This window comes from Lepisosteus platostomus, chromosome 11 (genome assembly GCF_059453375.1).
Source record: "Lepisosteus platostomus isolate fLepPlt1 chromosome 11, fLepPlt1.hap1, whole genome shotgun sequence".
NCBI lineage: Eukaryota > Metazoa > Chordata > Actinopteri > Semionotiformes > Lepisosteidae > Lepisosteus > Lepisosteus platostomus.
The window spans coordinates 44,495,453-44,516,983 of record NC_142621.1 but is presented as its reverse complement, the minus strand read 5'-3'; the positions used below and the strand labels follow the sequence as shown (position 1 = coordinate 44,516,983).

The 21,531-nt window shown below is 39.4% G+C and overlaps 1 protein-coding gene and 1 long non-coding RNA gene across 2 annotated transcripts in view; both read right to left on the bottom strand.

The window, feature by feature from the left end:
- Window positions 1-1,686: 1,686 nt before the first annotated feature.
- Window positions 1,687-6,868, bottom strand: LOC148652783 (galanin receptor 2a). Its single transcript, XM_088599938.1, has 2 exons — window positions 4,881-6,868; window positions 1,687-3,773 (listed from the first exon to the last, which is right to left on the bottom strand). Exons 1-2 carry the CDS (start codon window positions 5,228-5,230, stop codon window positions 2,996-2,998), a joined length of 1,128 nt encoding a protein of 375 aa, XP_088456064.1. The 5' UTR covers window positions 5,231-6,868; the 3' UTR covers window positions 1,687-2,995.
- Window positions 6,869-10,522: 3,654 nt separating this feature from the next.
- The window catches only part of LOC148652782 (uncharacterized), a 66,465-nt gene continuing 55,456 nt past the window's right edge, over window positions 10,523-21,531 (bottom strand). The window contains exon 3 of the long non-coding RNA XR_015925417.1: window positions 10,523-12,653. This is a non-coding gene — a long non-coding RNA (uncharacterized LOC148652782). The remainder of the gene's footprint in view (window positions 12,654-21,531) is intronic.

Below are 21,531 nucleotides of genomic sequence, written 5' to 3'. Positions count from 1 at the left end.
TCCAGTGATTATAAGCAAGTTCTGATCATGATTATTATGACAGCAATACTGGATTTACTGCAGGCTGTACCAATAAGCAAAGCCACCTATCAGGCAGTGTCCCCTGCGTAAAATTAAACAGAGGTCCTGAGTACTTGCTCAGTAAAGTTGGTATGTTAAATGGAGTTTATAACGAAAATTCGGGAGATATGACAACAGTGAAGTTCAATCAGACTCAGCTGTCAGTAATTCCCAATGACTCTTGCTGTCATTTCCTCTTCTGAACCACTATACTGTGCGTGATCCCCTTCTTTCCCTTGCATGTCTTTTTGTATTCAGACTCCAGTCCATCTCCACCTCTGCAGCTGCCCCTTGGTCACTCCTCACTCTGCAGGAGTGCACCCAGTCTTCTCGAACCTGTGGCCAGGAGGTCAGCCCCCAGCTAAGTGGGTTAAGCCAAATCTTGACTCTCCGCACTCCATGACCTTTCAGTACACTTAATTCTTGGGTGCTGTTATTTCTAGTAAACCTTGAAGTCTTGGATAAATTCCACTCCAGGACTGCACAATCTGTCCTCTTTAAAGATCCCCTGAAATTGAAAAAAACCCTCATTTTTTATTACCTGGTCTGATTTGTAGTGGAGCTACTGGTGCTCAGTGGTTGTCACATGTCACCCAGGTGGGTGCTGGTCTTCAGTGGTAATAAAGTGTGTCTGCTCCTGTATGTGAAGCCTTCAGTTCTTGGGGGACATACTGTAAATTATTGAAATGCAAGGAATTATCATCATCTTTTATATTAGCCAGTTAAGACATGTTCCTGCACATGAGATCATTCTGGATGAGCAGCACTGGACAAATGAAACATAACTGTTTGAGGTAATGAAAGAAATTACATAAATATTCATAATCAGAACACCTCATTCACCAAGGAAGCCCATTTAATAACCACAAATGTGCATTAAAAAGCTTAACTGGCCGAGTCAAGTCGTTTCCCCCTTAAAATACTTACAAACCAAAAGTAACATCAATAAATAACAGCAGCTGACACTGTTGGACAGATTCATGGTTGTGAACATGCACTCCATCAAATAATTGTCATTATCTTGTTTTTCCAAGTCTGTGGTGGAAGGAAATGGATTATTCTCATGTGTAATTAAAATATGCACTTGGCTGTTAATATAGTTGACTATATACTGTTAATATAGAGTCACTGAATTTAATCCAGATCACTGTGCCGATTTAAAATGGAGCAAAGGTATTCAGAATAAGAGAGTCCACTATCAAAAGGATTACATTTCCAAAGAACTACAGTATTTACCTTTAGTGTTATAAACTCTTTCTGCATTTTCAATGGGGGGGTACATGCAAGAAGGTTTGAAAGACAGAAAATAATATAGTACTTACTGTATATATGGGATTAATTTTAAAAAACAAGTATTTAAATCAAGGATTTTTTTCAAATTCATGCTTTGCCACAAAATGACAAAAGGTGCCTAACATGCAGAAAACATGCCTAACTCATTAGTTTTTGATGCTAAATTAAACTGTCAAAATGGGAGAAGAAGCACAGTAACTTTCCTAAAGATGTAATTAACAATTATTATTTTCTTTTTTTAAATTACACACTTCTGGGTGTTATTTTCATTAAGAAACATAATATTCACATCATATACAAACTTTGTCACAGGCTAAAAGAGATCACAATAAGTCTTATTTGGGAGTAATTTATTTCAGGAGCAACAGTGTTATAGTTGATCTGCATGGTAAACAGTTGACACAAATTTTATATCTATAACTACATACTAAAAATAGCAACAATAACTAGTGCTCGTAGACATGTTGAGTTAGACTTTTCCCAGTAGATCAACAAAACTGAAAAAAAAGTAAAAACAAAATACTGTTCTTAAACTTTTAACACTTATTATCAAATGAAAAAATAAATACTGATTAATGTGTAATGCAATACAAAAACTTTGGCTTTCCTTTAATGGTAATACTCAACAAAAGCTTGTAATCTATGCAATTCACTGCACATGAAGAAAGAATCACTTTGCGAAATCTTGTTACAAGCCAGTAAATAACACTTTCACATTTTCTTACCGATGCATAAAAGAGCTGTCTAGGTCAACACAGAGAGTTAAATGGGACTGCAACTCTGTATTTTTCCATGAACAGTTGGTACCTAGAACAGCTTAATTACCTCTGATGTACAGGACGACAGCAATTAAGAACAAGCTGAGTGTTTTATCTCAGAGTACCTCACTGAAGGCCACTGTGCCAACAGCACCTGCCCAAAAGCCTTCACAGTTCTCTAGAGAAAACCTGCTCTTTGGAAACTAACAAGATTTTCTTGAACCCCATTTATTTTCTATTTAGTTTGGCTTCAGAGTACCTCTCTTAATTTCTGGCTACTATTTTTGAAAACAAGAAAAAAAGCGGGCTAGATAACATACTGTAGATAAATCTGCTTGCCCATAAACCCTCATTTACCTCCCAGTTCTGAAGAAATTAAAATGCATCACTGAAACACAGAAATAAACACTTCCTTCCACATTTAAGAAACTCATGATGCTCATGGAGCATTCTGCAATAAATTTAATACATTATTTGGTATCAGCATCATGCATCTGCTCAGCTGCAACAATTGCACAATCCACCCTCCTTGTACATTTTTTTCCTTCACAAAAGAACAGTTTAAATTTGAACTTGACACCTAATGAAGAAGAGAAATGCAGGACAATATATTATCAGTAGGCTGATGTGCTTCCTCCACCCACTCAGACTGCCTGCTGGATGTGAGCACCCAATACTCTGCATTGAGAAACCCATTGCCTTAACTACACAAACCTAAGAAGAGAAAGTTCTTTAATTACTCTCATGAAGGAGAAGAAAAGGGCTACTGTCAGACACAATCAGGTCTGATCAATCTCTGTTTATGCGTTCTGAGTGCTGGAGAATGCCCTTCTCCAACATTGCTCTTTCAAAGGCTGCATGTCAGGAAGGAGGCTCGGGTGCAGCTATGTCACATTGAAGGAAATAAAGGTGCTGGGTGACTTTCCTCGATAGCTGCTTTTCTCCGTCTTTCCCCAGAGTCTTCCGGGGTCCTGGCTGCCGGTGGTGGTCTGGGGCTGGGGCTCACTGACGTGTGAGACCTCAGTGGAGCCGGCGTCCACTGTGCTCACCGTGTTGGCCACCTGGACCACGTGGACTTTGTTGATGACCTTCTTGCGCAGGATACAGCTGAAGACCTTCTTGAAGCCCTTCCGAAAGTGCTTGGACACCAGGGCGTAGACAATGGGGTTGAGGCAGGAGTTGGCATAGGCAACCAGGTGGGAGAGGATGCGGAAGATGTAGGTGGCCTGGTTGAGGGGGAAGTAGCCGAACCACAGGCACAAGATGACCAGGTGGTGGGGCAGCCAGCACAGGCAGAAGAGAACGGCCACAATGATGATCATCTTGGTGACCTTGCGTTTGGCTCTTTTGGACTCTGACATGTCTTCCAGAGGATCCACAGCTGTCCACAGGTAGCGGATGGTGCGGGCGTAGGTCAGGCTGAGGATGAGCACAGGGATGAGGTACCCGAAGACGAAGGTGCAGATATCCATGACCTTGCGATGAGGAACTCCCCATACTGGGATGCAGACGACAGTCCCGTTCAAGTTGATTTGCTTGTAATAGCTTAGGTAGGGGCCAGAGAAGATGAGTGACAGCCCCCAGATGAAGCAGATTGATGTCAGCGCGTTTTTGGGAGTCCGCAGCTCCCTGGAGCGGAGAGGATAGCGAATTGCCAGGTACCTAGAAAAACAGCAGGGAAAATTGTAAGAAAGACAAACAAAAACGATAACCCACTCATCCAGCTTGCGTAGACTTTTTCACCGAATAGCGTTTCTGCAATACAGAGAAAACCAACACATACTATTTTATTATTTCCAGTTTTTATTTTTTTAATCCTAAAGAGCTGTTAAAAAACGTGCAGGATATTCGTATAACATACAGTACGTCTGTCCCAAGGCTTTTCAGAGTTTACGTATTGAAAAAACAGAAATAAGAGAAATATTTTATTCTTAGATCCACTCCAGAAATAGAAATTTCACTTTTGAAATAAACTCCTATGGCAGTAAGGCACACTTAATGTGTGTTGTCTGAATGTCAGTACTGTAGGTGCATTTTGAGAGCCATACAATGATTAATACCCTGATGCTGACAGTGAAAATAACTTCTTTTATTGCTCAAGAAAACAAAAAACACCATGAAACCATGAACATCATACAAATCAGACTAAAATCGGGTGGTGTTTTTTGTTTTTCATGTGAATGATTGTATTTCATTAACTTTTTAATGACCTCTATATATTGTTCTGTACATGTAAATTAATAACGTTTTGAATTTTTCATTTGAGCGTTGTCTCCTTTGACTGTTTAGACTTAAGGTAAAAATACTCCGGGCCAAACGGCTTTGAAAATCACTTTGAAAAACGAATCGCAGTTTATTATTATTATTATTATTATTATTATTATTATTATTATTATTATTATTATTGGTACTGACGTTCTAAACGTTGTGGAATCAGTTTACGCAGTGTAATTTAATATAACTTACGTTTACTTCAATTGTGATAATAAATCTTAAATTCATTTTTACAACCCATGCGTATAGCGGGCTAACAAAACGTTCGTTAAACCTCCCTAACGCAGCTGAAAAGACATCATCAGATATAAAGGATTTACTCCTCGTTGCGACCATTGACAGCTAAACAGCTGAGAAATGGAAAAGAAAATATTATTGGCATCCTTTCAGTTAGAGAGACCTACAAGTGCAATTTAAAAGGTGTTGGGTTAAAGCGCCGTGCAAGGCGAACTACTGTACATACTGTACTACTGTACAGCATGTGCGCTTACCTACCTGTCGAGCGAGACCGTGGCCAGTGTAAAGATGCTGGCGTACATGGTGAGGTAAATGAAGAAATGGACAGCTTTGCACACCAAGGGACCGAAGATCCATTCGTCCATGGTGTAGATTGTGGCTTGGAAAGGGACACAGAAAACGATAAAGCACAGATCCGCAACTCCCAGGTTCAAGATAAAAAGGTTGGTGGTATTGTTGTTCATCTGACCGTTGCGGAGTAGCACGGCCAGAACCAGGCTATTCCCTACAGTCCCAACCAGGAAAATGAGCGAAAAGACCAAGGGGATGATCACTGACTCCGGTTTCCAAGTTGAGGTCGTGAAGTTAAAATGAGTCGATATGTTCATGGTTCCTTCTGTTCCCCGTCCAGACCCAAAAGAGTTATTCAGGATTCTCCAAGTTTAGTTCACAAGCTCAACCGGAGAAGAAATGAGAACACCCACTTCGCATTCCAGTGTCATTGAGAGCCTATTTTACACTGTTCAGAATCCCCCCTGACCGTAGTTTTGTTAACCTTTTTTTTCTAATACAGCCCGTGCGTCATTTGTAAACACTGTCACCCTTTGCGTTTAGCAAAACACGAGCCCTGAGGTCAGTATTCTGCTCAATGCATTGTTTCCTACGAAGCAATGACAACGTAGTTTCAGATTTTCAAGTTATCAATATGTGGTTCAGATTTAAAGCATTTCAGTCAAACCTGTTTCCTAAGCTTTTCACACACCGATATATAAGAATAAAGAACACAAAAAGCCGTGGTCTCTCTAGAGTCTCAGCTGGAATCACTGCGCACTCGCTCCGATTCCGCCTATGTGCAGCTCTTGTCTTCGCCTCTCTGATTTGCATCAAGGTCTAAATCCAACAGGGTTAACAGTTCGGTACATAATATATAAATAACGCCAAGACGCACTTAGTTACCAGGGAGACAAAATCTCAACAAAATTAATGGTGAGCTTCAAAACCAGTCCCTCATGACAAACCTAAATTTCTCTCTTTAGGAAAAAAAATCTTAAAGCGTGTAACGCGCTTTAGATTGATTACCAATTTGAAGAATAACCCCTCTTCTGCTACGTCCGAGATTTTACACCATTGAAACTTATTTTTATAGTTATTCAAAGAGACAAAACAGACATGGGACCCACCTAAGACACTTACTATAAAACTGTTGACTGAGGCTTAAATGGCCAATATAATAATGAACATTATGTACTTTATATATCATACTCTTGCATCAAAGAAAACAACAGTAGTGCTCTTCAATTGAACAAAGTTTATTAAAGACCCTAGACCCTGTATTCACAAGCTTTGACAAGATTTAAAAGTTTTAGTACAATGGAATTATTTAGTACAAGGCACTTAAAACAAACCTCCATCTCCACCAACGTACAGTAATTCATAAAGTGTAACCAATATGTGACTGTCCGATTGACCAGATTTCTAATTGGCACAGAGCTCATCTCAAATTGGGTCACCAAACACTGAACATCCCTTAGATATGGAACAAGACCAAAACACAGGGGTGGCACTAACTTCCCATTCCCTTCCCAAATGGAATGATAGTTCATAGCAAAGAAGAGAACAGGCGAAAAGCCCTGTGTGGGGATGTAGGAAGTATAGGGATATAGTGAGATGTAGCGAGTCTTCACGTCTTGTGTGTAGTCAACCACACAAAGCAGGAGCTTATAAAACCCCAGCAGGTTATCCCAATCTAAGATATACAGTGAAGTAACTCCAATACTATCAATAGTGCAAAAACTTTAGAATCAAAATCAAAGACATTTTCGTTGACTAAACAGAAGTTAAAGACAGCCTTGAAGGGGCAGAAAACAACTTAATGACATAATTAAACCAGACTTACCTTGGAACCTCCGAAACATTCATGACTTTGAGTGTATGTGGAAGAAAAAGCAGCTAATAGTTAACGTGGGTATTATAGAATGATTACTATTTTTATACATATATTTTAAAATAGGGCAAATACTTCATACTATTGAACCATGCAGTGCTGCAGCTTGCTCAATTCGGAATAACATTTTTGCTGGTTAATATAAAAATTAAAAACTCATAGATGTTTTCTGTAAACTAAAGTTTGGATTACAGAAGCAGGGCTTCAAGAAGACTGCACACGGCTCACTCAAGCACTCTGTTGCTCTGGCCCTGACAATGGAATTTGCTGGTGATAGGGTTCTCCTTGCCCACACAGCAAGCAGATAAACATGGCCATGATGGATCAGGCTGGAGCTTCTGTGTTACCGTAAAAAGGAAATACCACTTTGAGCTCATCTGTCATCATCTTGAAATTAGAAAGCTTTCCAGTCTCTCTTTGCCCTCTACATTCTTCAAGAGATCCAACATGAGACACTCTGATTTATCATTATGCTAAGTCAGACTTTGCTCACTTTATTAACTTGGTGATAGTGAGGATTAGCGAGATCATGAATAAGCTTTAAACTAAATATGTCAGTACCATATGAAAACAGCACAAAGTGTGACAGCAGAAAAAATCAGACGCCCAGGCCTTGGACAATTTCTCATGTGTGCCTCACCGGCGTTCTTCGGTTCTGGGAGAGCAATTGGAAACATTCATTTTGACACTGTGTAGGAAACGTGAACTATGTTTTTAGGACTCATTTACAGCTGATTGTATTAATATTTTAAAGAATTACCTTTATTGCACAACACTGTCACTGTATTAGTTCTGTTGCACAGTGTAGAGTACTAATACTCTACACTGTGTTGATGCAAAGCCTCTAACTACAGTTATGACCGGGAAATTCAAAACTCATGTTACTTTCCCCATTTTAGTTCTAAAACTTTGAGAATACAAAACACCTCCTCATAAAGCTTAATTAATAGAAAGTGCTTGAGCATTCTCTACTAATGACTCAACACATTTTGTTTTATATTAGGGAGACATTAATTAAAAGTGTATTAATTTAAAAATGAATAGAGTTTTATCTTTGTAAAAATGTTATTCTCCAGATACATCCACGTATGGTCCCAGAGTACTGTAAGTCCATGCACTAAAGGGTAACTGCCGTCTCAATTTCTCATTAAATCTTGGTTACAAAATAAATTCTTTTACGGTATAGAAACATTTGAGAAATTTCAATTTAAGCACAAAATTATGAACTGGTTGAGTCACTGTGATGTTACAAACCCCTAGTCTCATCACTGGCAACAGTGAGAGTTCCCACAAATTGTGATGTGATGTGGCCTTTCCTGCTCACTAGTCACTGAAATGACTAATGTACTGTGATGTACAAACAAATAAGAACAGGTTGTGCAGCAGACATATCCCTGCAGAAATGTTCCAACGTGATATACATGCAGAGTTAAGAAGTAAGTACCATTTATCGGCAGAACCATCTTGAAGTCCAGAGCAATATTTCTGATGGATTAAAAGAGATGTATTCACAAGCCTGCTTCTTTACAATGTGATAGGACCGCTTCAATGTCACCAGAAATTTTGTTTGCCTTGTTCCGAATCGCAGACTATGGTGCTTCGCATACTTAGAAATTTTGTTTATTTTCTCATATGAATGGGAGGTTTTACAAGTTACTGTGTACATTTACCTTTTATTGTGACTTGAAATGCACTCATCAGTGCTGATAGTTTCTAAGACCAAAATACAAAACAGAGTTGCAGTTCCCCTTTAAACACATTCTCCAAAGGCTGCTCTTAGAAGTACAATTATTACAATTAATTACTAAGCAGCTGTACAAAAGAATTTAAACTAAGATAAAATTGTGGAAATTCACCACAAAGTATTAAATATTTCAGCTTGGAGAAGAAAAAAGCCTGGATGAGATAAAAGGGCACAGAACAACATACTTATCCAATCTATAATAATGAAGTCATGATATGCAAACCTTGAGTACTGTGCTCAGGTTTTAGAGATCAGTTTTTACCAGCTTGTTAGCCATCTTTAGGTTTACAGACACAGGTGTAGTCAGTCACCAAATGACTTCGCTGTAGTTGTAAAGGGTATTATGTGCACATTTGCTGGCTTCTGTCATACACTTGAATTGTGTGCCCTCTAGTGTTATGTCTGGGTAGTGCCTCGTGCATGTTCTATTATTACTATACTTATGTCAGGATGTCTTACTGGAGAAAAAACTTGCTTTTTCTTCTTACTTCATTTCTGGAAAGAAAGCAGTGCTACCCTGAAAACCCCTGTCTTCTTGTGAAGACTACTTAACACTGCAGAATTCAGAACTTTACCATATCAGCCAATAGTATGTAAGTACTGTAAGTTAACCATGCATGCATGAGAAGGTATAGGAGTACTTAAAATGTCTATTTTTCAAAGAATTTCACTTCTGGTTTTCTTAAAATGAAATTTCTTTTAGTGGTTATATAACTGCATCAGATATGTATTATAGTAACATATTTGTAGATTTATGAATTCAGTGCAGATGTGACCTTTGGGTATACTGCCCAATAACATTACTTTCTGAGAGTATATACAGTAGAAGACAAAACTCATTTTTACAGCATTTCTATATATACCTTTTTATCTGAAGAACTTGCACTATATTACCAAAAGGGGGAAGCAGAGTCTTTCTTACAAAATAAAGTCTCAGCAATTTCTGCAGAATTAAGCCATTACCCATAGGTACAGAACAGTACAACACAGTTCACCAAACATGTCTATACAGGTATATATACACCTTACTGAATTTCATTTCTGAAAGCAGTAGGTGTTGGTGCTTTTAAAACAACAAATCTGCATATAAATAAATTGTTATTGGATTCATGTTACTTGCAACAAAAGTATAAATATAAAAAGTTTGAATGCAATTTGATAATGTACAAAGGGACTGGGGTTGGGTCCATGTATTTCTCACTGTCTCTCACACAAAACACAAAAACGTATCTTGGAAAAAGTCTTCTCTATAGTAGGAAGGCAAATATTCTAGGAAGGGGCTCAGAAAAATAAGAATCAGGACAGAGACGTGTTGCCTTTTGGTTTGCTAATCATGCCAACAATGTCAATGTGCAGCAGTGCGGTGCTTCAGATGAGTCCTGTGTTTGTCATGGCAGAATGACTGGCTAGTGCCATGTTTTGGCTGACCTGTGGTATAAGGTGGCCCTCTATGATAGCAATCTGACACGTGAAGGACTTAACTACACACGCCTTTGCAGTGGAAAGGTGGCACGGATTGATGACGGGCAATGCTGAAACAATGTCGTTCTCTCATGGTGGAATTCAGTCACCCTTCTCTCACTCCCTGACCCTCTCTGCCTCTCTGTTTCTGTTCCCTTCGTGAAGCCTGCAGCTCTTCTCTCATCCCTTGTTTCTCAGATTACAGTGTTGTGTGACTGCATTTCGTGGTCTGGCGTGTCAGGTGCTGAAAAAACAGCGGTTTCAGTACGGAGAATGGAGGCAGCAGGAATCTGGAGGAAAATTGGCAGTGCCTTTGTAATGACAGTTAGAGCAGATGCCCCAAGGAGGAAATTACACCATATGGCAGTTTCCTCTCTCGGTCAGGCAACGTTCAAAAGTTCAAAGCGACTTGGGAGAGCGCGAAGTAACTGGACCCGACAGATTTATGGAGGCCACACATGGGAATATTTTAAACTCCAATCAGTATAAATCATTAACGTGCAGAAAAAAAAGGAGACAGATTTATACAAGTTATTACATAGCATGATGAAGAAACTTTTTATTAAATTCAATTTACAGGACAAACCGAGAGACAGGCTGTGTCAGCCAGGTGAGTGAAGCTTTCCGGTCAAGATCTGCTCCGACATGGAACCCAATGGGAAACTTGTGCCATTTACGAAAGGAAAAGCACATTCCAAACCAACAAGGACTAGTGACTCGACCGCTCTCCATGGGGCTAACTTCCGTCTAACATGTCTGGACATGATCAAGATTGTAATGGATAAATAAGGCTGTAATGGATAGAGGTCAGTGCACCCTATGTGAAAACAGAGCTTTGACCTTACAAGTGCTTCTATTATATTATAGCTGATGGTACTATAATCTTATAAGATGATGCTTATTAAGTTGTAGGAAAGCAATTAAACAAAGTCACTTTACAATAACAGCCATTCCGTCAATGACAGGAAAGAATGGAAAGAATGAAATGGCTAAATTGAATAAATATTTAAATGCAATGATCTAATCCGGGATCTAATCCCACTCACATTACGACACACTGCTGCATAACCAGGGTTCCTTAACATAGACATCTTTCAGTTAATGGATTTACAATATGTACAATATACAAAAAGCTTAATGCACTCATACAGAAAAATAATATTCTTATTATTACAAGTTATGACCAGTAAAAAATTGCACTTGTGCAATCTCATATTTGTAACTACATAAACGTATGTATGCAATAAACATAAAGGGGTACTATATGATTCACATTAAAGGAAAAAAGTATTACACACCTAAAATATTAATTTTATTGCGTTGCAGTCAGGTATAGTACACCTAGTAGTTCAGCTAGGTGGTAATGGAAAAGTGTGGTGAGTCATGCAGTCACAGGCCTATTATAGAAGCAATTAGGGTGGATGTCTTTATACAGTATTTCAACTAATTGGCTTACAAAGGTTATATAATACATTCTCACAGCACATCCCTTCATAACAGGAAGTCTCATTTAATCACTGAAGTTTGTATAGATACCAGTCATGAATGGTAATGGCACTGTTAGCCAATAGGAAAAAATACTGTCCTTTCTGTGGGACCACCATGTTGTGGCTTTGTGATCATATGCAAATTGTGCCTACAGAATTCTTCGTCTGAAGGAGCTGGTCAATGCAATGATTTTAAAAATATCTACCATTTCAAAAACTCCCAGAAGATATTTTTAAAAAAGGGAAGCAAGAATAGCTATAAACAACTGCAGGCAATGTCCTGAAGTTTTAAAATAACTTTTACCTTAGCTATTTATTTATCAAACAGTGCGCTATTTAATAAAGAAAGCTCCAGCTAGTGTCAGCTTTCTGTGAATGCAAACCTAGGTTTTTCCTTATAAATGTGTTGTGCGACACTAGCCTGTTGCTTTTTTGGATTTCAGGTCCCTCTTCAGGTTTCTGTGATTATTCAGGATCTGGTCCTAAAATTCCAAAAATGTATCACAAAGTGTTAAGAATAGAACAGGAAAACAGTTCCAAAAAGTGTTTGAACTAAACAAGTGCAGATTCCAGGATCATTTTACTACTGTTGTTGTTGAAACACTTCGCAGGCGTTCGCTTCTGACTGTTATTGCAGAAGATGTCGGGAGTTTTCACCCCGGCGGCTCTCGCCTCTCGTGTGCGCGCTCCTCTGCCAGACAGCCTGGCTTGACTGTGTTGTGTCTGTCCCGGAGGTCAAAGGTCGCTGGGTCAGTCACTGGTGCGTGCAGGTGCTTCAGGGAGCTGGGGACGCAGACGGAGGGGGGGAGCAGGGCTGCAGGAAAGCCACACTCACGCAAGCTGCATGTGGTTCAGCCTCTGCTTGCCAAGGCCTCTCACTCTACGCGTCCCAGACTTTCTCCCAGGGCTATCCGATCCTCTTCTTCCCTCCCCACCCCCAACTCCCGACCGCACACACAAATGGTTTGAATAAAACCCTGCATGACTGGGCCATGGCTTTAGATGAAATCCTGAAGAGTGATAGTTTACTTAGCCTAAATACTCCAGATTAGTGGAATTGAAACATTTTTGTTATGTGGTGGAAATTCAAGGGCCGATTGGCTTCGAGTCTTTTACTCCGTTCCGGATGGGACATGTTGCAAAATCATCCGTCATATAAAAGCCGCAATTTCTGCCTTTGGGAAAATAGGAAAACAAAAAGAAAATACAAATCACAAACAAGGAACACGCGACGTAGCTTCTGAACTACTGAAAAACACGTCTGACCACACAACTGGGCTTTACCCCCCCTGAGCAGGAATGCCCTGCAACGCAACATTTTCCTTGATTGCTAACACATACCATTAGACCTCATGGGAAAGACCATCCAGTCTTATTGAGCAATGGTTCTGCAAAGCCATATTAACTCTTAACTGAGGACATGAGAGCATTTGAGGCAATCTGATCAGGTCTAGAGAAATACAATAGAAAATATGCAGGAAAGGATGCTATTGACCTATTCACTTCCGTAATAATGAGAAGACATCAACGGGCCATTACCAGTCTCACCATTTGTCAGGGTGGCTCTGTCAAGAAGCTCATTCTTCATGTCAAGAAGAATAGCTGGCAAAAATCTAAGATCTGTTCCATTTGTACATGAAACACAGTATAGCTAAAATTAAAATGTGGAACGCAAATGTCTCTTTAAACTGGTTTGCCCAAACCCAACTTTTCCATGAACAGAACAATGCTGGGACACAGTTAAAGGTTGCTGTTTTGCAAAAACCAGTCTGTCTTGTATCTGTTCAGCTGCTGATGACTCAAGGACCCATTTTCCTAATCAAGGCGATTGCTACTTCATTTCCAAACAGCCTCTTTGAACTTCTCTTGTAATAGCCTGGGGAACAGCACATTTGGCAAGTGTAACGTGCAGCACAAATGCTTATTTGCACGGATCTGGCCGCAAACTCAAGGTTCCACTGGTGTCCGCTCTGAAAGTGGTGGAAAACGCACGTGTGACGGGCCCAGCGGATGCCTAGAGATTCACAAAGACCCGTTCGCACGACAGCCCTGCACTCATTACCTGGCCCAGGCTGCTTGGGGGAAAAATGGAGCTGACATCTTAATTGGTGCAAAACAAGGTCCATTCAACAGAACATCGGGCTCGAAATGATTCAGGCTGGGGTCTCAGGGCTTCAGAAGAGGAGGCGAAATGAAAGGGAGCAGAGAAGAACCAAAACACAGAAACCCTCCAGCCATTCTGCACTTGGGCTGTGTTCGCACGCAAATGCCAAGCTAAAGACACTCATTTACATACCTACAGCATCCCTTCCACACTAGTTATGCCCAGAAAATCCAAGCCTGTTCCTGAAAAGTGGAAAAGATTGTCTGGTGTAGAAAAGTTGAGAAAGACACTACAAACCAATCCAGAAAATGTGTCTAATTTCTTAGACTGTAGCGTCTGTTTGCGCTCCCATTAGTCCTCTGCCAAAGTGTTATCCAATATGCAGGAGGTGCTGGTTTTAGCTGGACTGCTTTTATTGGAACTGCATTTTCATTGCTTGATGAGAAAAGGTATTAAATAGACATACTGTCAATTCTACTGCAATATTGTAAAATATCCTGATTATTATCGAGATTTCAAATTGTTACAGTAAGTTATTGCAGCGACATTTTTACTCTGTAAGTCACATTTGGGCTGAAGGGAGATTCTGAATTCTTCTTGCTGAAAAGGAGGTTAGAGGAGAACTCTTCAATTATCCGATTGTACGAGTAGGAGCACCCAGAATATTGTTGTAATACGTTAACCAACATGTTTCAGTTGTACAATATCGATCCATGTGCCAGAAACACAAGGTTTTCTGTTCTAAGCATGTGATTTGAAATTACTAGATTGATCACACCATTAGAAACAGAAAACAAGAAGTTATTCTGATTTGTTGTCGAGCCATGTAATCTATTACCCATGGCACCAAACCATGGTGCTGAGTTATAATGTATGTCATCAGGATTTAAAATGCTCAACTTTCGTTTCTAATTTAACCTCTGCATGCAACCCATTCCACTACTGATCTTTATATTCTTTTATATCTTCTTGTTCGGTACGTTTCTACTGTAGGTTAATCATGAGTCAGAGTAAGAGAAGCCACTTCAAAAGGTGGGCTTGATAGACTTGCACCAATCATGGCCTGCTTGCTTGAGAAACAGATGAGGTGTTTTGTGGGCAGAAGGAAATGTTGTGTTGTTTGTTCTTGTTTGGTTTTTTAAAACAATGATGTCACAAACAAAAAAAAAATGGATGAAGCAAAATAATCCTCTAATATTACCCTGAAATATTAAATATTTACTTCAGATACTAATATGCTAGACCTTTTACTGACTTCACCTCAGTTAGTCTGACCCATTTAATTAAACACATGTGTAACTTACCAACCTAATAATTTTAGATTTACATGAAGTGTAGTTCCCTATATTACTCTCCTCTCTGGCCAATTAACTTATAAAGTGGAACTGCTTGGCTTTTCTTGCTATGCTATTTTTTCATAAGTAGCCTAATATTTCTAGGAAAGGCTTTCTTCTGTAACGACTTAATAAGAAACTAATGGAAATCTTGTTTTAAAGACCCCTCAATCATTTTTTCCCCTGAAAGAATTAAAATGAAAAGGAAAAATTGAAAACGTCCAAAGAGTAATGACTCTTGCCCTCAAACAACAGCACAAATGAAAGTAACTTTTAGATGACAACTGTGACAGGATACTAAGGATAAATTGTTGCAGGGGAATTAATTAAGTTAGCCTTTGAACACTTGGACTGTTGTGGGATGTACACCCTAGTTCACAATAGCTTTACATGTCCTCAGAATAATGTGATGCTGGTTAGTCGCCGAGCCATGAATTCCCCAGCAAGCCGAACTCATTGTCATTGGAATTTGAACAGCATCCCCCCACTGTTTAACATGAGAAGAAGAAAAAGAAGAAGACGACGAAGAACAAGAAGACAGTTGACAAAGACAAGAGAGGACTCTGATATCTTTGGGGATAGAATGCTAACTGAACTGAGACCAGATTAAGTCGCATGGTGTGGTCTCGGGTAAGGATATAGGGCCAAGCCTTCTCCCTCCCCCAGTGCACACAGCAAGACAGCAGAATTAAAACGGGCTAACATATTGAACTTGATACGTAGTAACTAGTTATTTAAAAGTGAAAAACATGGGCCTGCCTTAAAAGGTTGACTCTTCGTGCTTTCGTCAGCAAATTCAGAGCTGACAGTCTTTCCTGTGACATGGTGGACCTTTAATTCATTTGCCAAATCTCTGCCATGAATGTCCTGAAAACAAGGCAAGTTGGTTGCAGGCTTCAGTTGAAGTTTCTCTATTTTATATGTCAAACAAAATGCCGAAAAGATGGCTGAATTCTCTCAAGAAAGAAAAATGTTCTTCTGTCTCACTGATGACAGTAAGCCATTGAAAAAGTTCACTTTAAACCTTTCTTCTCCTTTCAAAGGCTCATCCACTGTTGTCTCACCTGGAAGTTGTTTTCTGCGTCTTGTACGATGCTCTGTGAAGGTGGGCAAATGTCAATTTTTCGGGCGAGTTCCTTTCCCTTCTCAATGGTATCCTGGAATCCTGTTTGTCGATATATTGACAGCTGCTCTTTCATAGACGTGACAACATGAAGTGCGTCTCTCATGTTAAGATGGTGATTGTAGGACTACATCGGCATGGTTAATTGTGCTTAGCACAGTGTTCCAAATTACCAAACTCGCTACATAGTCAAATGTCTCGATTGTTTTAGCAAGGCTTGTGACTTTCAGCATCACATCTACTGGAACCTCCTTTGTAACTGTCAAGGAGTTTGCTCGCCTGGGAGTCATCTTCAGCCGACTGACTTTGGCACTCGGTGGTATGTGCTACTACTTCACGGGGAACCTTGAGCCAGGAATTGTACACTCTTCTGGCGTTTTCTGCCTCCTTTTTTATGTTTTCTAATGGTCTTTTCTGTTCTATGCGTTTCTCGCATTACATTTCTGGATCGCTTTCATGTTGCACGCTAACGAACATACAGTAGCTTAGCTAAATGTAAGTTTGTCTGTTGCTCAGTCTTGCAGGGGCACAGCTCGTGTTATCCAATTCTACATATATTGGAATGAACGCGCCAATGAACAATTGCAACTCATCCGCACAGCCGTGTTTTCCAATAGATCATTGTGTTTCATTTTAAAATATGCCAGACTAATATTGCTACTGGATAATACACCGCGTTCCCCACCCCTGAAGTAGGAACTCTCGTTCATTTTTTTTACGCATGGTCGTTTCTAAAAACAAAAAAGCCATCATTTTAATGACGTGAGCCACGGGCCCCCCTTAGATCTGGGCCGGGTGTAGTTGCACCTATTGCACCCCCCCGTAGCGCAGGCCCTGAATGCTTCTATCTGTTATCCAGGAAGATTTAAGGCAGCGGCAGTCCACAGCATGGGAGACGGATAAGAAAGAAATGAACTTTTTACATTGTAAATAAGTATGTTATTTTGGGTTTTAAAACTACAGCAAGCATTTCACTCACCTACACTACAGGCCAAAACCACAGTCAAGGTCAAGGTCAGGCCCTTAAAATATACCAGTGTCTGGCCATTTATCCACAGCTCACAGTATTTGCTTAAACAATTACTTCTAAGAAAACACAAAACACACAAAAATGTATGTATTTTTAGCTGTGGTAGATGATGGTTATTGGTAATGTCATTGTTGTTGGCACATGTGGGGAAAAAAGGAAGTTTCCTTTCACAAGGCACTGTGGGTGGTAACAAACGGGAGAAACTTCCAAAACGCCACTGCCCAGGCCAGGTCATCATTCTCTAGCAGCTCACAGACGTGGTAGGATTCTGTGTTGTTCTTGGGTCAAGGGAAAAAAATAAAACCCAAGCTTTAAGTGTTTGAGTGTGTGTCTCATAATCACAAAAATTCGCCTCGACTAATCTCGGGATTTCAGGGCTGAATGAATTGCTAAGATTCCACGATCTTTGTCTTTATGGGCTCCAGGATTATGAAGCCTACAGTCTTTAATACAAGTTTTCACACTCTCCCATCTTTTCTATGGTAGATGCTTTAATTGACATATTACAGTATTAACAACAAATGGAAAGTAGATATGCTTGAAACCATACCCCCAACCTTACACTGTCTTTACACTGTTTTCAGCTACACAAACAACTATTCCAAAAAGTCAGAACTTTAAGGTATAAAATGTACAGTATGTGAACAATACAAATGTTTCATAGCTCTCAAAAATAATACATGAACTGGCACAGTATATAATTTATTTGTAAAAGCTGCTACATTTAACAACAATTAGAAATATTTAGTATATTTTAAACTTTTGTATTTAATGTCAGATTTCAGTTTCAGGTTTTTGACAGGGCAGTTCTTCGTGTAATTCAATGCTGCACCTGTTGAGAAGAACTGTTTTGTCCCCCCTTCTCTGCGGTAATGATATTGGAATGGATCAAAGTCTCTTACATTGACCAGACAGCAGTTTTTCATTGACCTGCTTCAATTCACAACCCCATATTATCAAATATTAGATTACTCCATAAACAGCAATTCAGCTAGAGTCATCTTGCATTCCTTTGGTGTTTAGATCTGTCATAGGCTGCTCTCTTTATGATCATTTCATAATAAATGGAAACAGATAATACCCAGCCAAAGCCAATCATGCTTGCATTGCGTAATCCACACACTGATGCTCCGTGGTGCTTTACAAGCATTGTGTCATCGTAATGTATTGGAATTCCAGACCCAATCAGCCTCAGCCAGCCACCCAAGTGTGTAAATTGCTACAACAGTTCAGGCGCAAAACTTGTTTGTTATGACTGCAAATGATGCTTGCTCCTTGAATTCCTATGTTCCTAATCAAAGAACAGGCCTCCAACAGCACAGTAAAGAAGTGTGAAACACTGAGTACAGAAGTCAAAGGTCAAACTCTGCTGTGGTTCTGTTATCTTTGCTATTATCTTTCAGAACTAAAGGTATTATTCCTACATAACTTCAACAACATATCTAAATCTTCTCACAAGCTACCCACCCTATAATAATAATCTGGGGTAACTGTATTTCAAATTTCCCCTTACCCTACTTCAAAGGGCATGATACAGTATAAAGAAACAAAATTGTTTAAGACCCGATCAAAGAAAAAAAAAAGAAAAAAAGAAAAAAAAACGGTTAAAGAAAAAAAAATGACTTTTTGTTTCATGTTTGTTTAGCACAATCTTATTAATTTCATTCACTGCTCTTTTTTGTTCATCTACCAGTCTTCATTACATTCTTATTCTTTAAAACCTGCAGATACACTGGCCTGGCAGGAACAAGATTGTCTACTCCTTGAGTTCTTTGTCCCAACCTATGACACCCATTGTTTTACATTTTAAAACATTTCTTGCAGGCAACCCTCTGCTTTCATTTTAGCTTTTTAAAAGATATTGTAATGCACACAAATGTATTATTTGAATTAAAAATGAAGAATTTGTATGCACGCACAAAGCTAATAAATGTTACAGCTGCACACTACACAAATATCCCAGTTTTTGCATTCTCTTCAGAGCGTGCTGCATGTATTTATTTGGAGGAGTATGAAATTCAATAATCTAGGCAGCATATCCCAAGGATATTTTTACACACATACAAAATAAACTGTTGTTCATTTACCGTAACAGTTTACATAAACAGTTGAAATCCAGTACTAGTTTTGCAGATAAAATAAAAGGCCATATTTTCTGGCAGGATAAAGTCTCTTATGAAAATTTAACATGGTGAATTTGCATGATATTTTTTAATGTTCTCATAACTCTAGCATAGTTATATCATGCATTTAATTTGTTTTTATTCCTTATAATCTTTGGTCTCTCCAATATTTTCTTACAGACAAACCTAATTTGAAATTGGCAATTGTTTCGAGATTGGGTTCTTTAGCAATTGTTCCCACGTCCATGATCGAGAGAGAATGAGATGCTGGCATGTTAATATAAGAGGTCCACTGGAGTGTCACTTCTCATCTGATGTCCCTGGCAGTGTCGTCCCTGCAGGCCTGTGAGTACCTGACAAACTGGATCCCCTTAGCTGCCAATCTTTTACGATTCCTCTTCGGAAAATCACCCATGGCTGGATAATTCTTCACTGTATCTCTGTACTCTTTACCTTGCTTTCACTATCCTTTTGCTGAGCCTTATTTAACTTTGATGTGGATTTTAACAACAGTGTGTGGCTGTAAACTCACATAAGGTCATAACCAAAGGATACAAGATTTGTAAAGAAAATGGGGCACAGTTAACAGAAGACTCTGTGAGCCAGGTAGCTACGTGACAAGACCTGGGATATAATCGACACAGACTCTAAATAATAGCAAATGTTACACAGGGTGGTCTAAACACTTAATATTCCTTAAAGGCTTGATTAACCTGATTAACTGCAGTTTAAAGGGGACACTCTGGACTCAACTGAAAAACCAATGTACACAACAGTTTTGCCATGGGATGAGTGAATATGAGACATACAATCTAATAAAATCAAGGCCAGAGCCCTTAATGTAACCCAGAGTATTTAAGCCTGTGTTGAATTTCGTGAGGACTGCAATGGGAGTATTCCTGTTTATTTTAAAGATGTCACCTACCTATTAAGATCGTACTGACATGCACCGCATATGCCTTCAAAGCGTATTAATAAAATACTATGAAAACATCTTGGGACACGAAAACCTCCTTATAATTGACAAGAACCTAGGATTATACTATTATAAAGCAGATGAATATGCAAACAGTGGCAGAGAGACTGAAAAGATGGTTTTACTCTTTTCTATCCAAGAATCTCATTTCTTTTACGTCTGGTTCTGTTTTTTTGGAATCACAGTCATGGAATGGAAAAAGGCACTTCCTCAAAGCAGTTGATTAATCATGTAGGCTGTAACAGAGATGTAATTTGGCTTGGAGATAAATCCAAGAAGAAAAAAAGAATAAGAAGTGTTTGCGCAGAAAGAGAAAAAAAAAGTGAAGTCAGGACAAGACGAGATGGGATTCTGTCGGTGCCGCCCAGCACGCTGAGCCCCAGGTTGCACGCACATGGCTCTTGTCCACAGCAGCAGGTGAATTCTTTAGCCATCTGCAGAAAATTCCCAGCTAGCAACCTGGTCCAGGAGGGCAGGAAGTTCATTTAATGGCCCCCCACCCTCCTGCAAGGAGCCCCTGATTGAGAGACAGCGTCTAGGTTTCACAGTCAAAGGCAGTGCAGATTTTCCACTGTCCTAATGAGATTCACAGACAGAGGAAACGGCCTGGTATTTATAGCAACACGAGGAATGCGAACCCCTAATTGTGCTTAGTCTGTTGCACAGTGCAGAATCCATTCGCTGTTACATTTTTAAGACGATTTTTAGAAAGCGCTTTCAAAGACATGTGACACATTTCAAGGCTGAAGTGGCACAAAACTAACTTCCTGGGTGTCTGAGACAGTGTTTGAGGTGCACATTATAGCTCAGCAGTGATCACAGAGCAGTTGCTTTGCCAGTTATTGAGATCTGCTTTGCATTGACTGCAGCCTGCAAGCCCTTCCCAGAAACGTAAATGTGAAAACTTGACTAGGCTTTCGAAGGACACAGTGGTTTGTTGGTCTGAACCAAAGCCTGCAGATTTGAGGTCATGTGGGTTCATATCCAAGCTAAGCCTCTTGCCTCCAAAGCCTGTTTTAAAATGTTGTTGCAGGTCAAACTTCTGTAATGTTTGCTTACTCTGGGAAAACAATATTTAGGGCAAACACAATAGGGAAGCTTTTTTATGTAACCTAGAAAAAATCTTCCAAAACATGATTTGCAGACCTCTTACTGTATTATTTTATTGTTTAAACTGTGTTTTTCATTTGAAATAACAAATACTTAATTCAGTTGCAAACAAATTGGAGGTACATGTTGTGGAATGATAATTTAATGCCCCATTAGTCTACATTACGTTTCTTCGATTTTCTTTTTTCTCATTTTTGATGAAAACATGCAGGGTAGCTCTCCCTGGAACATGTTCTTTGCGAATCAACTCCAT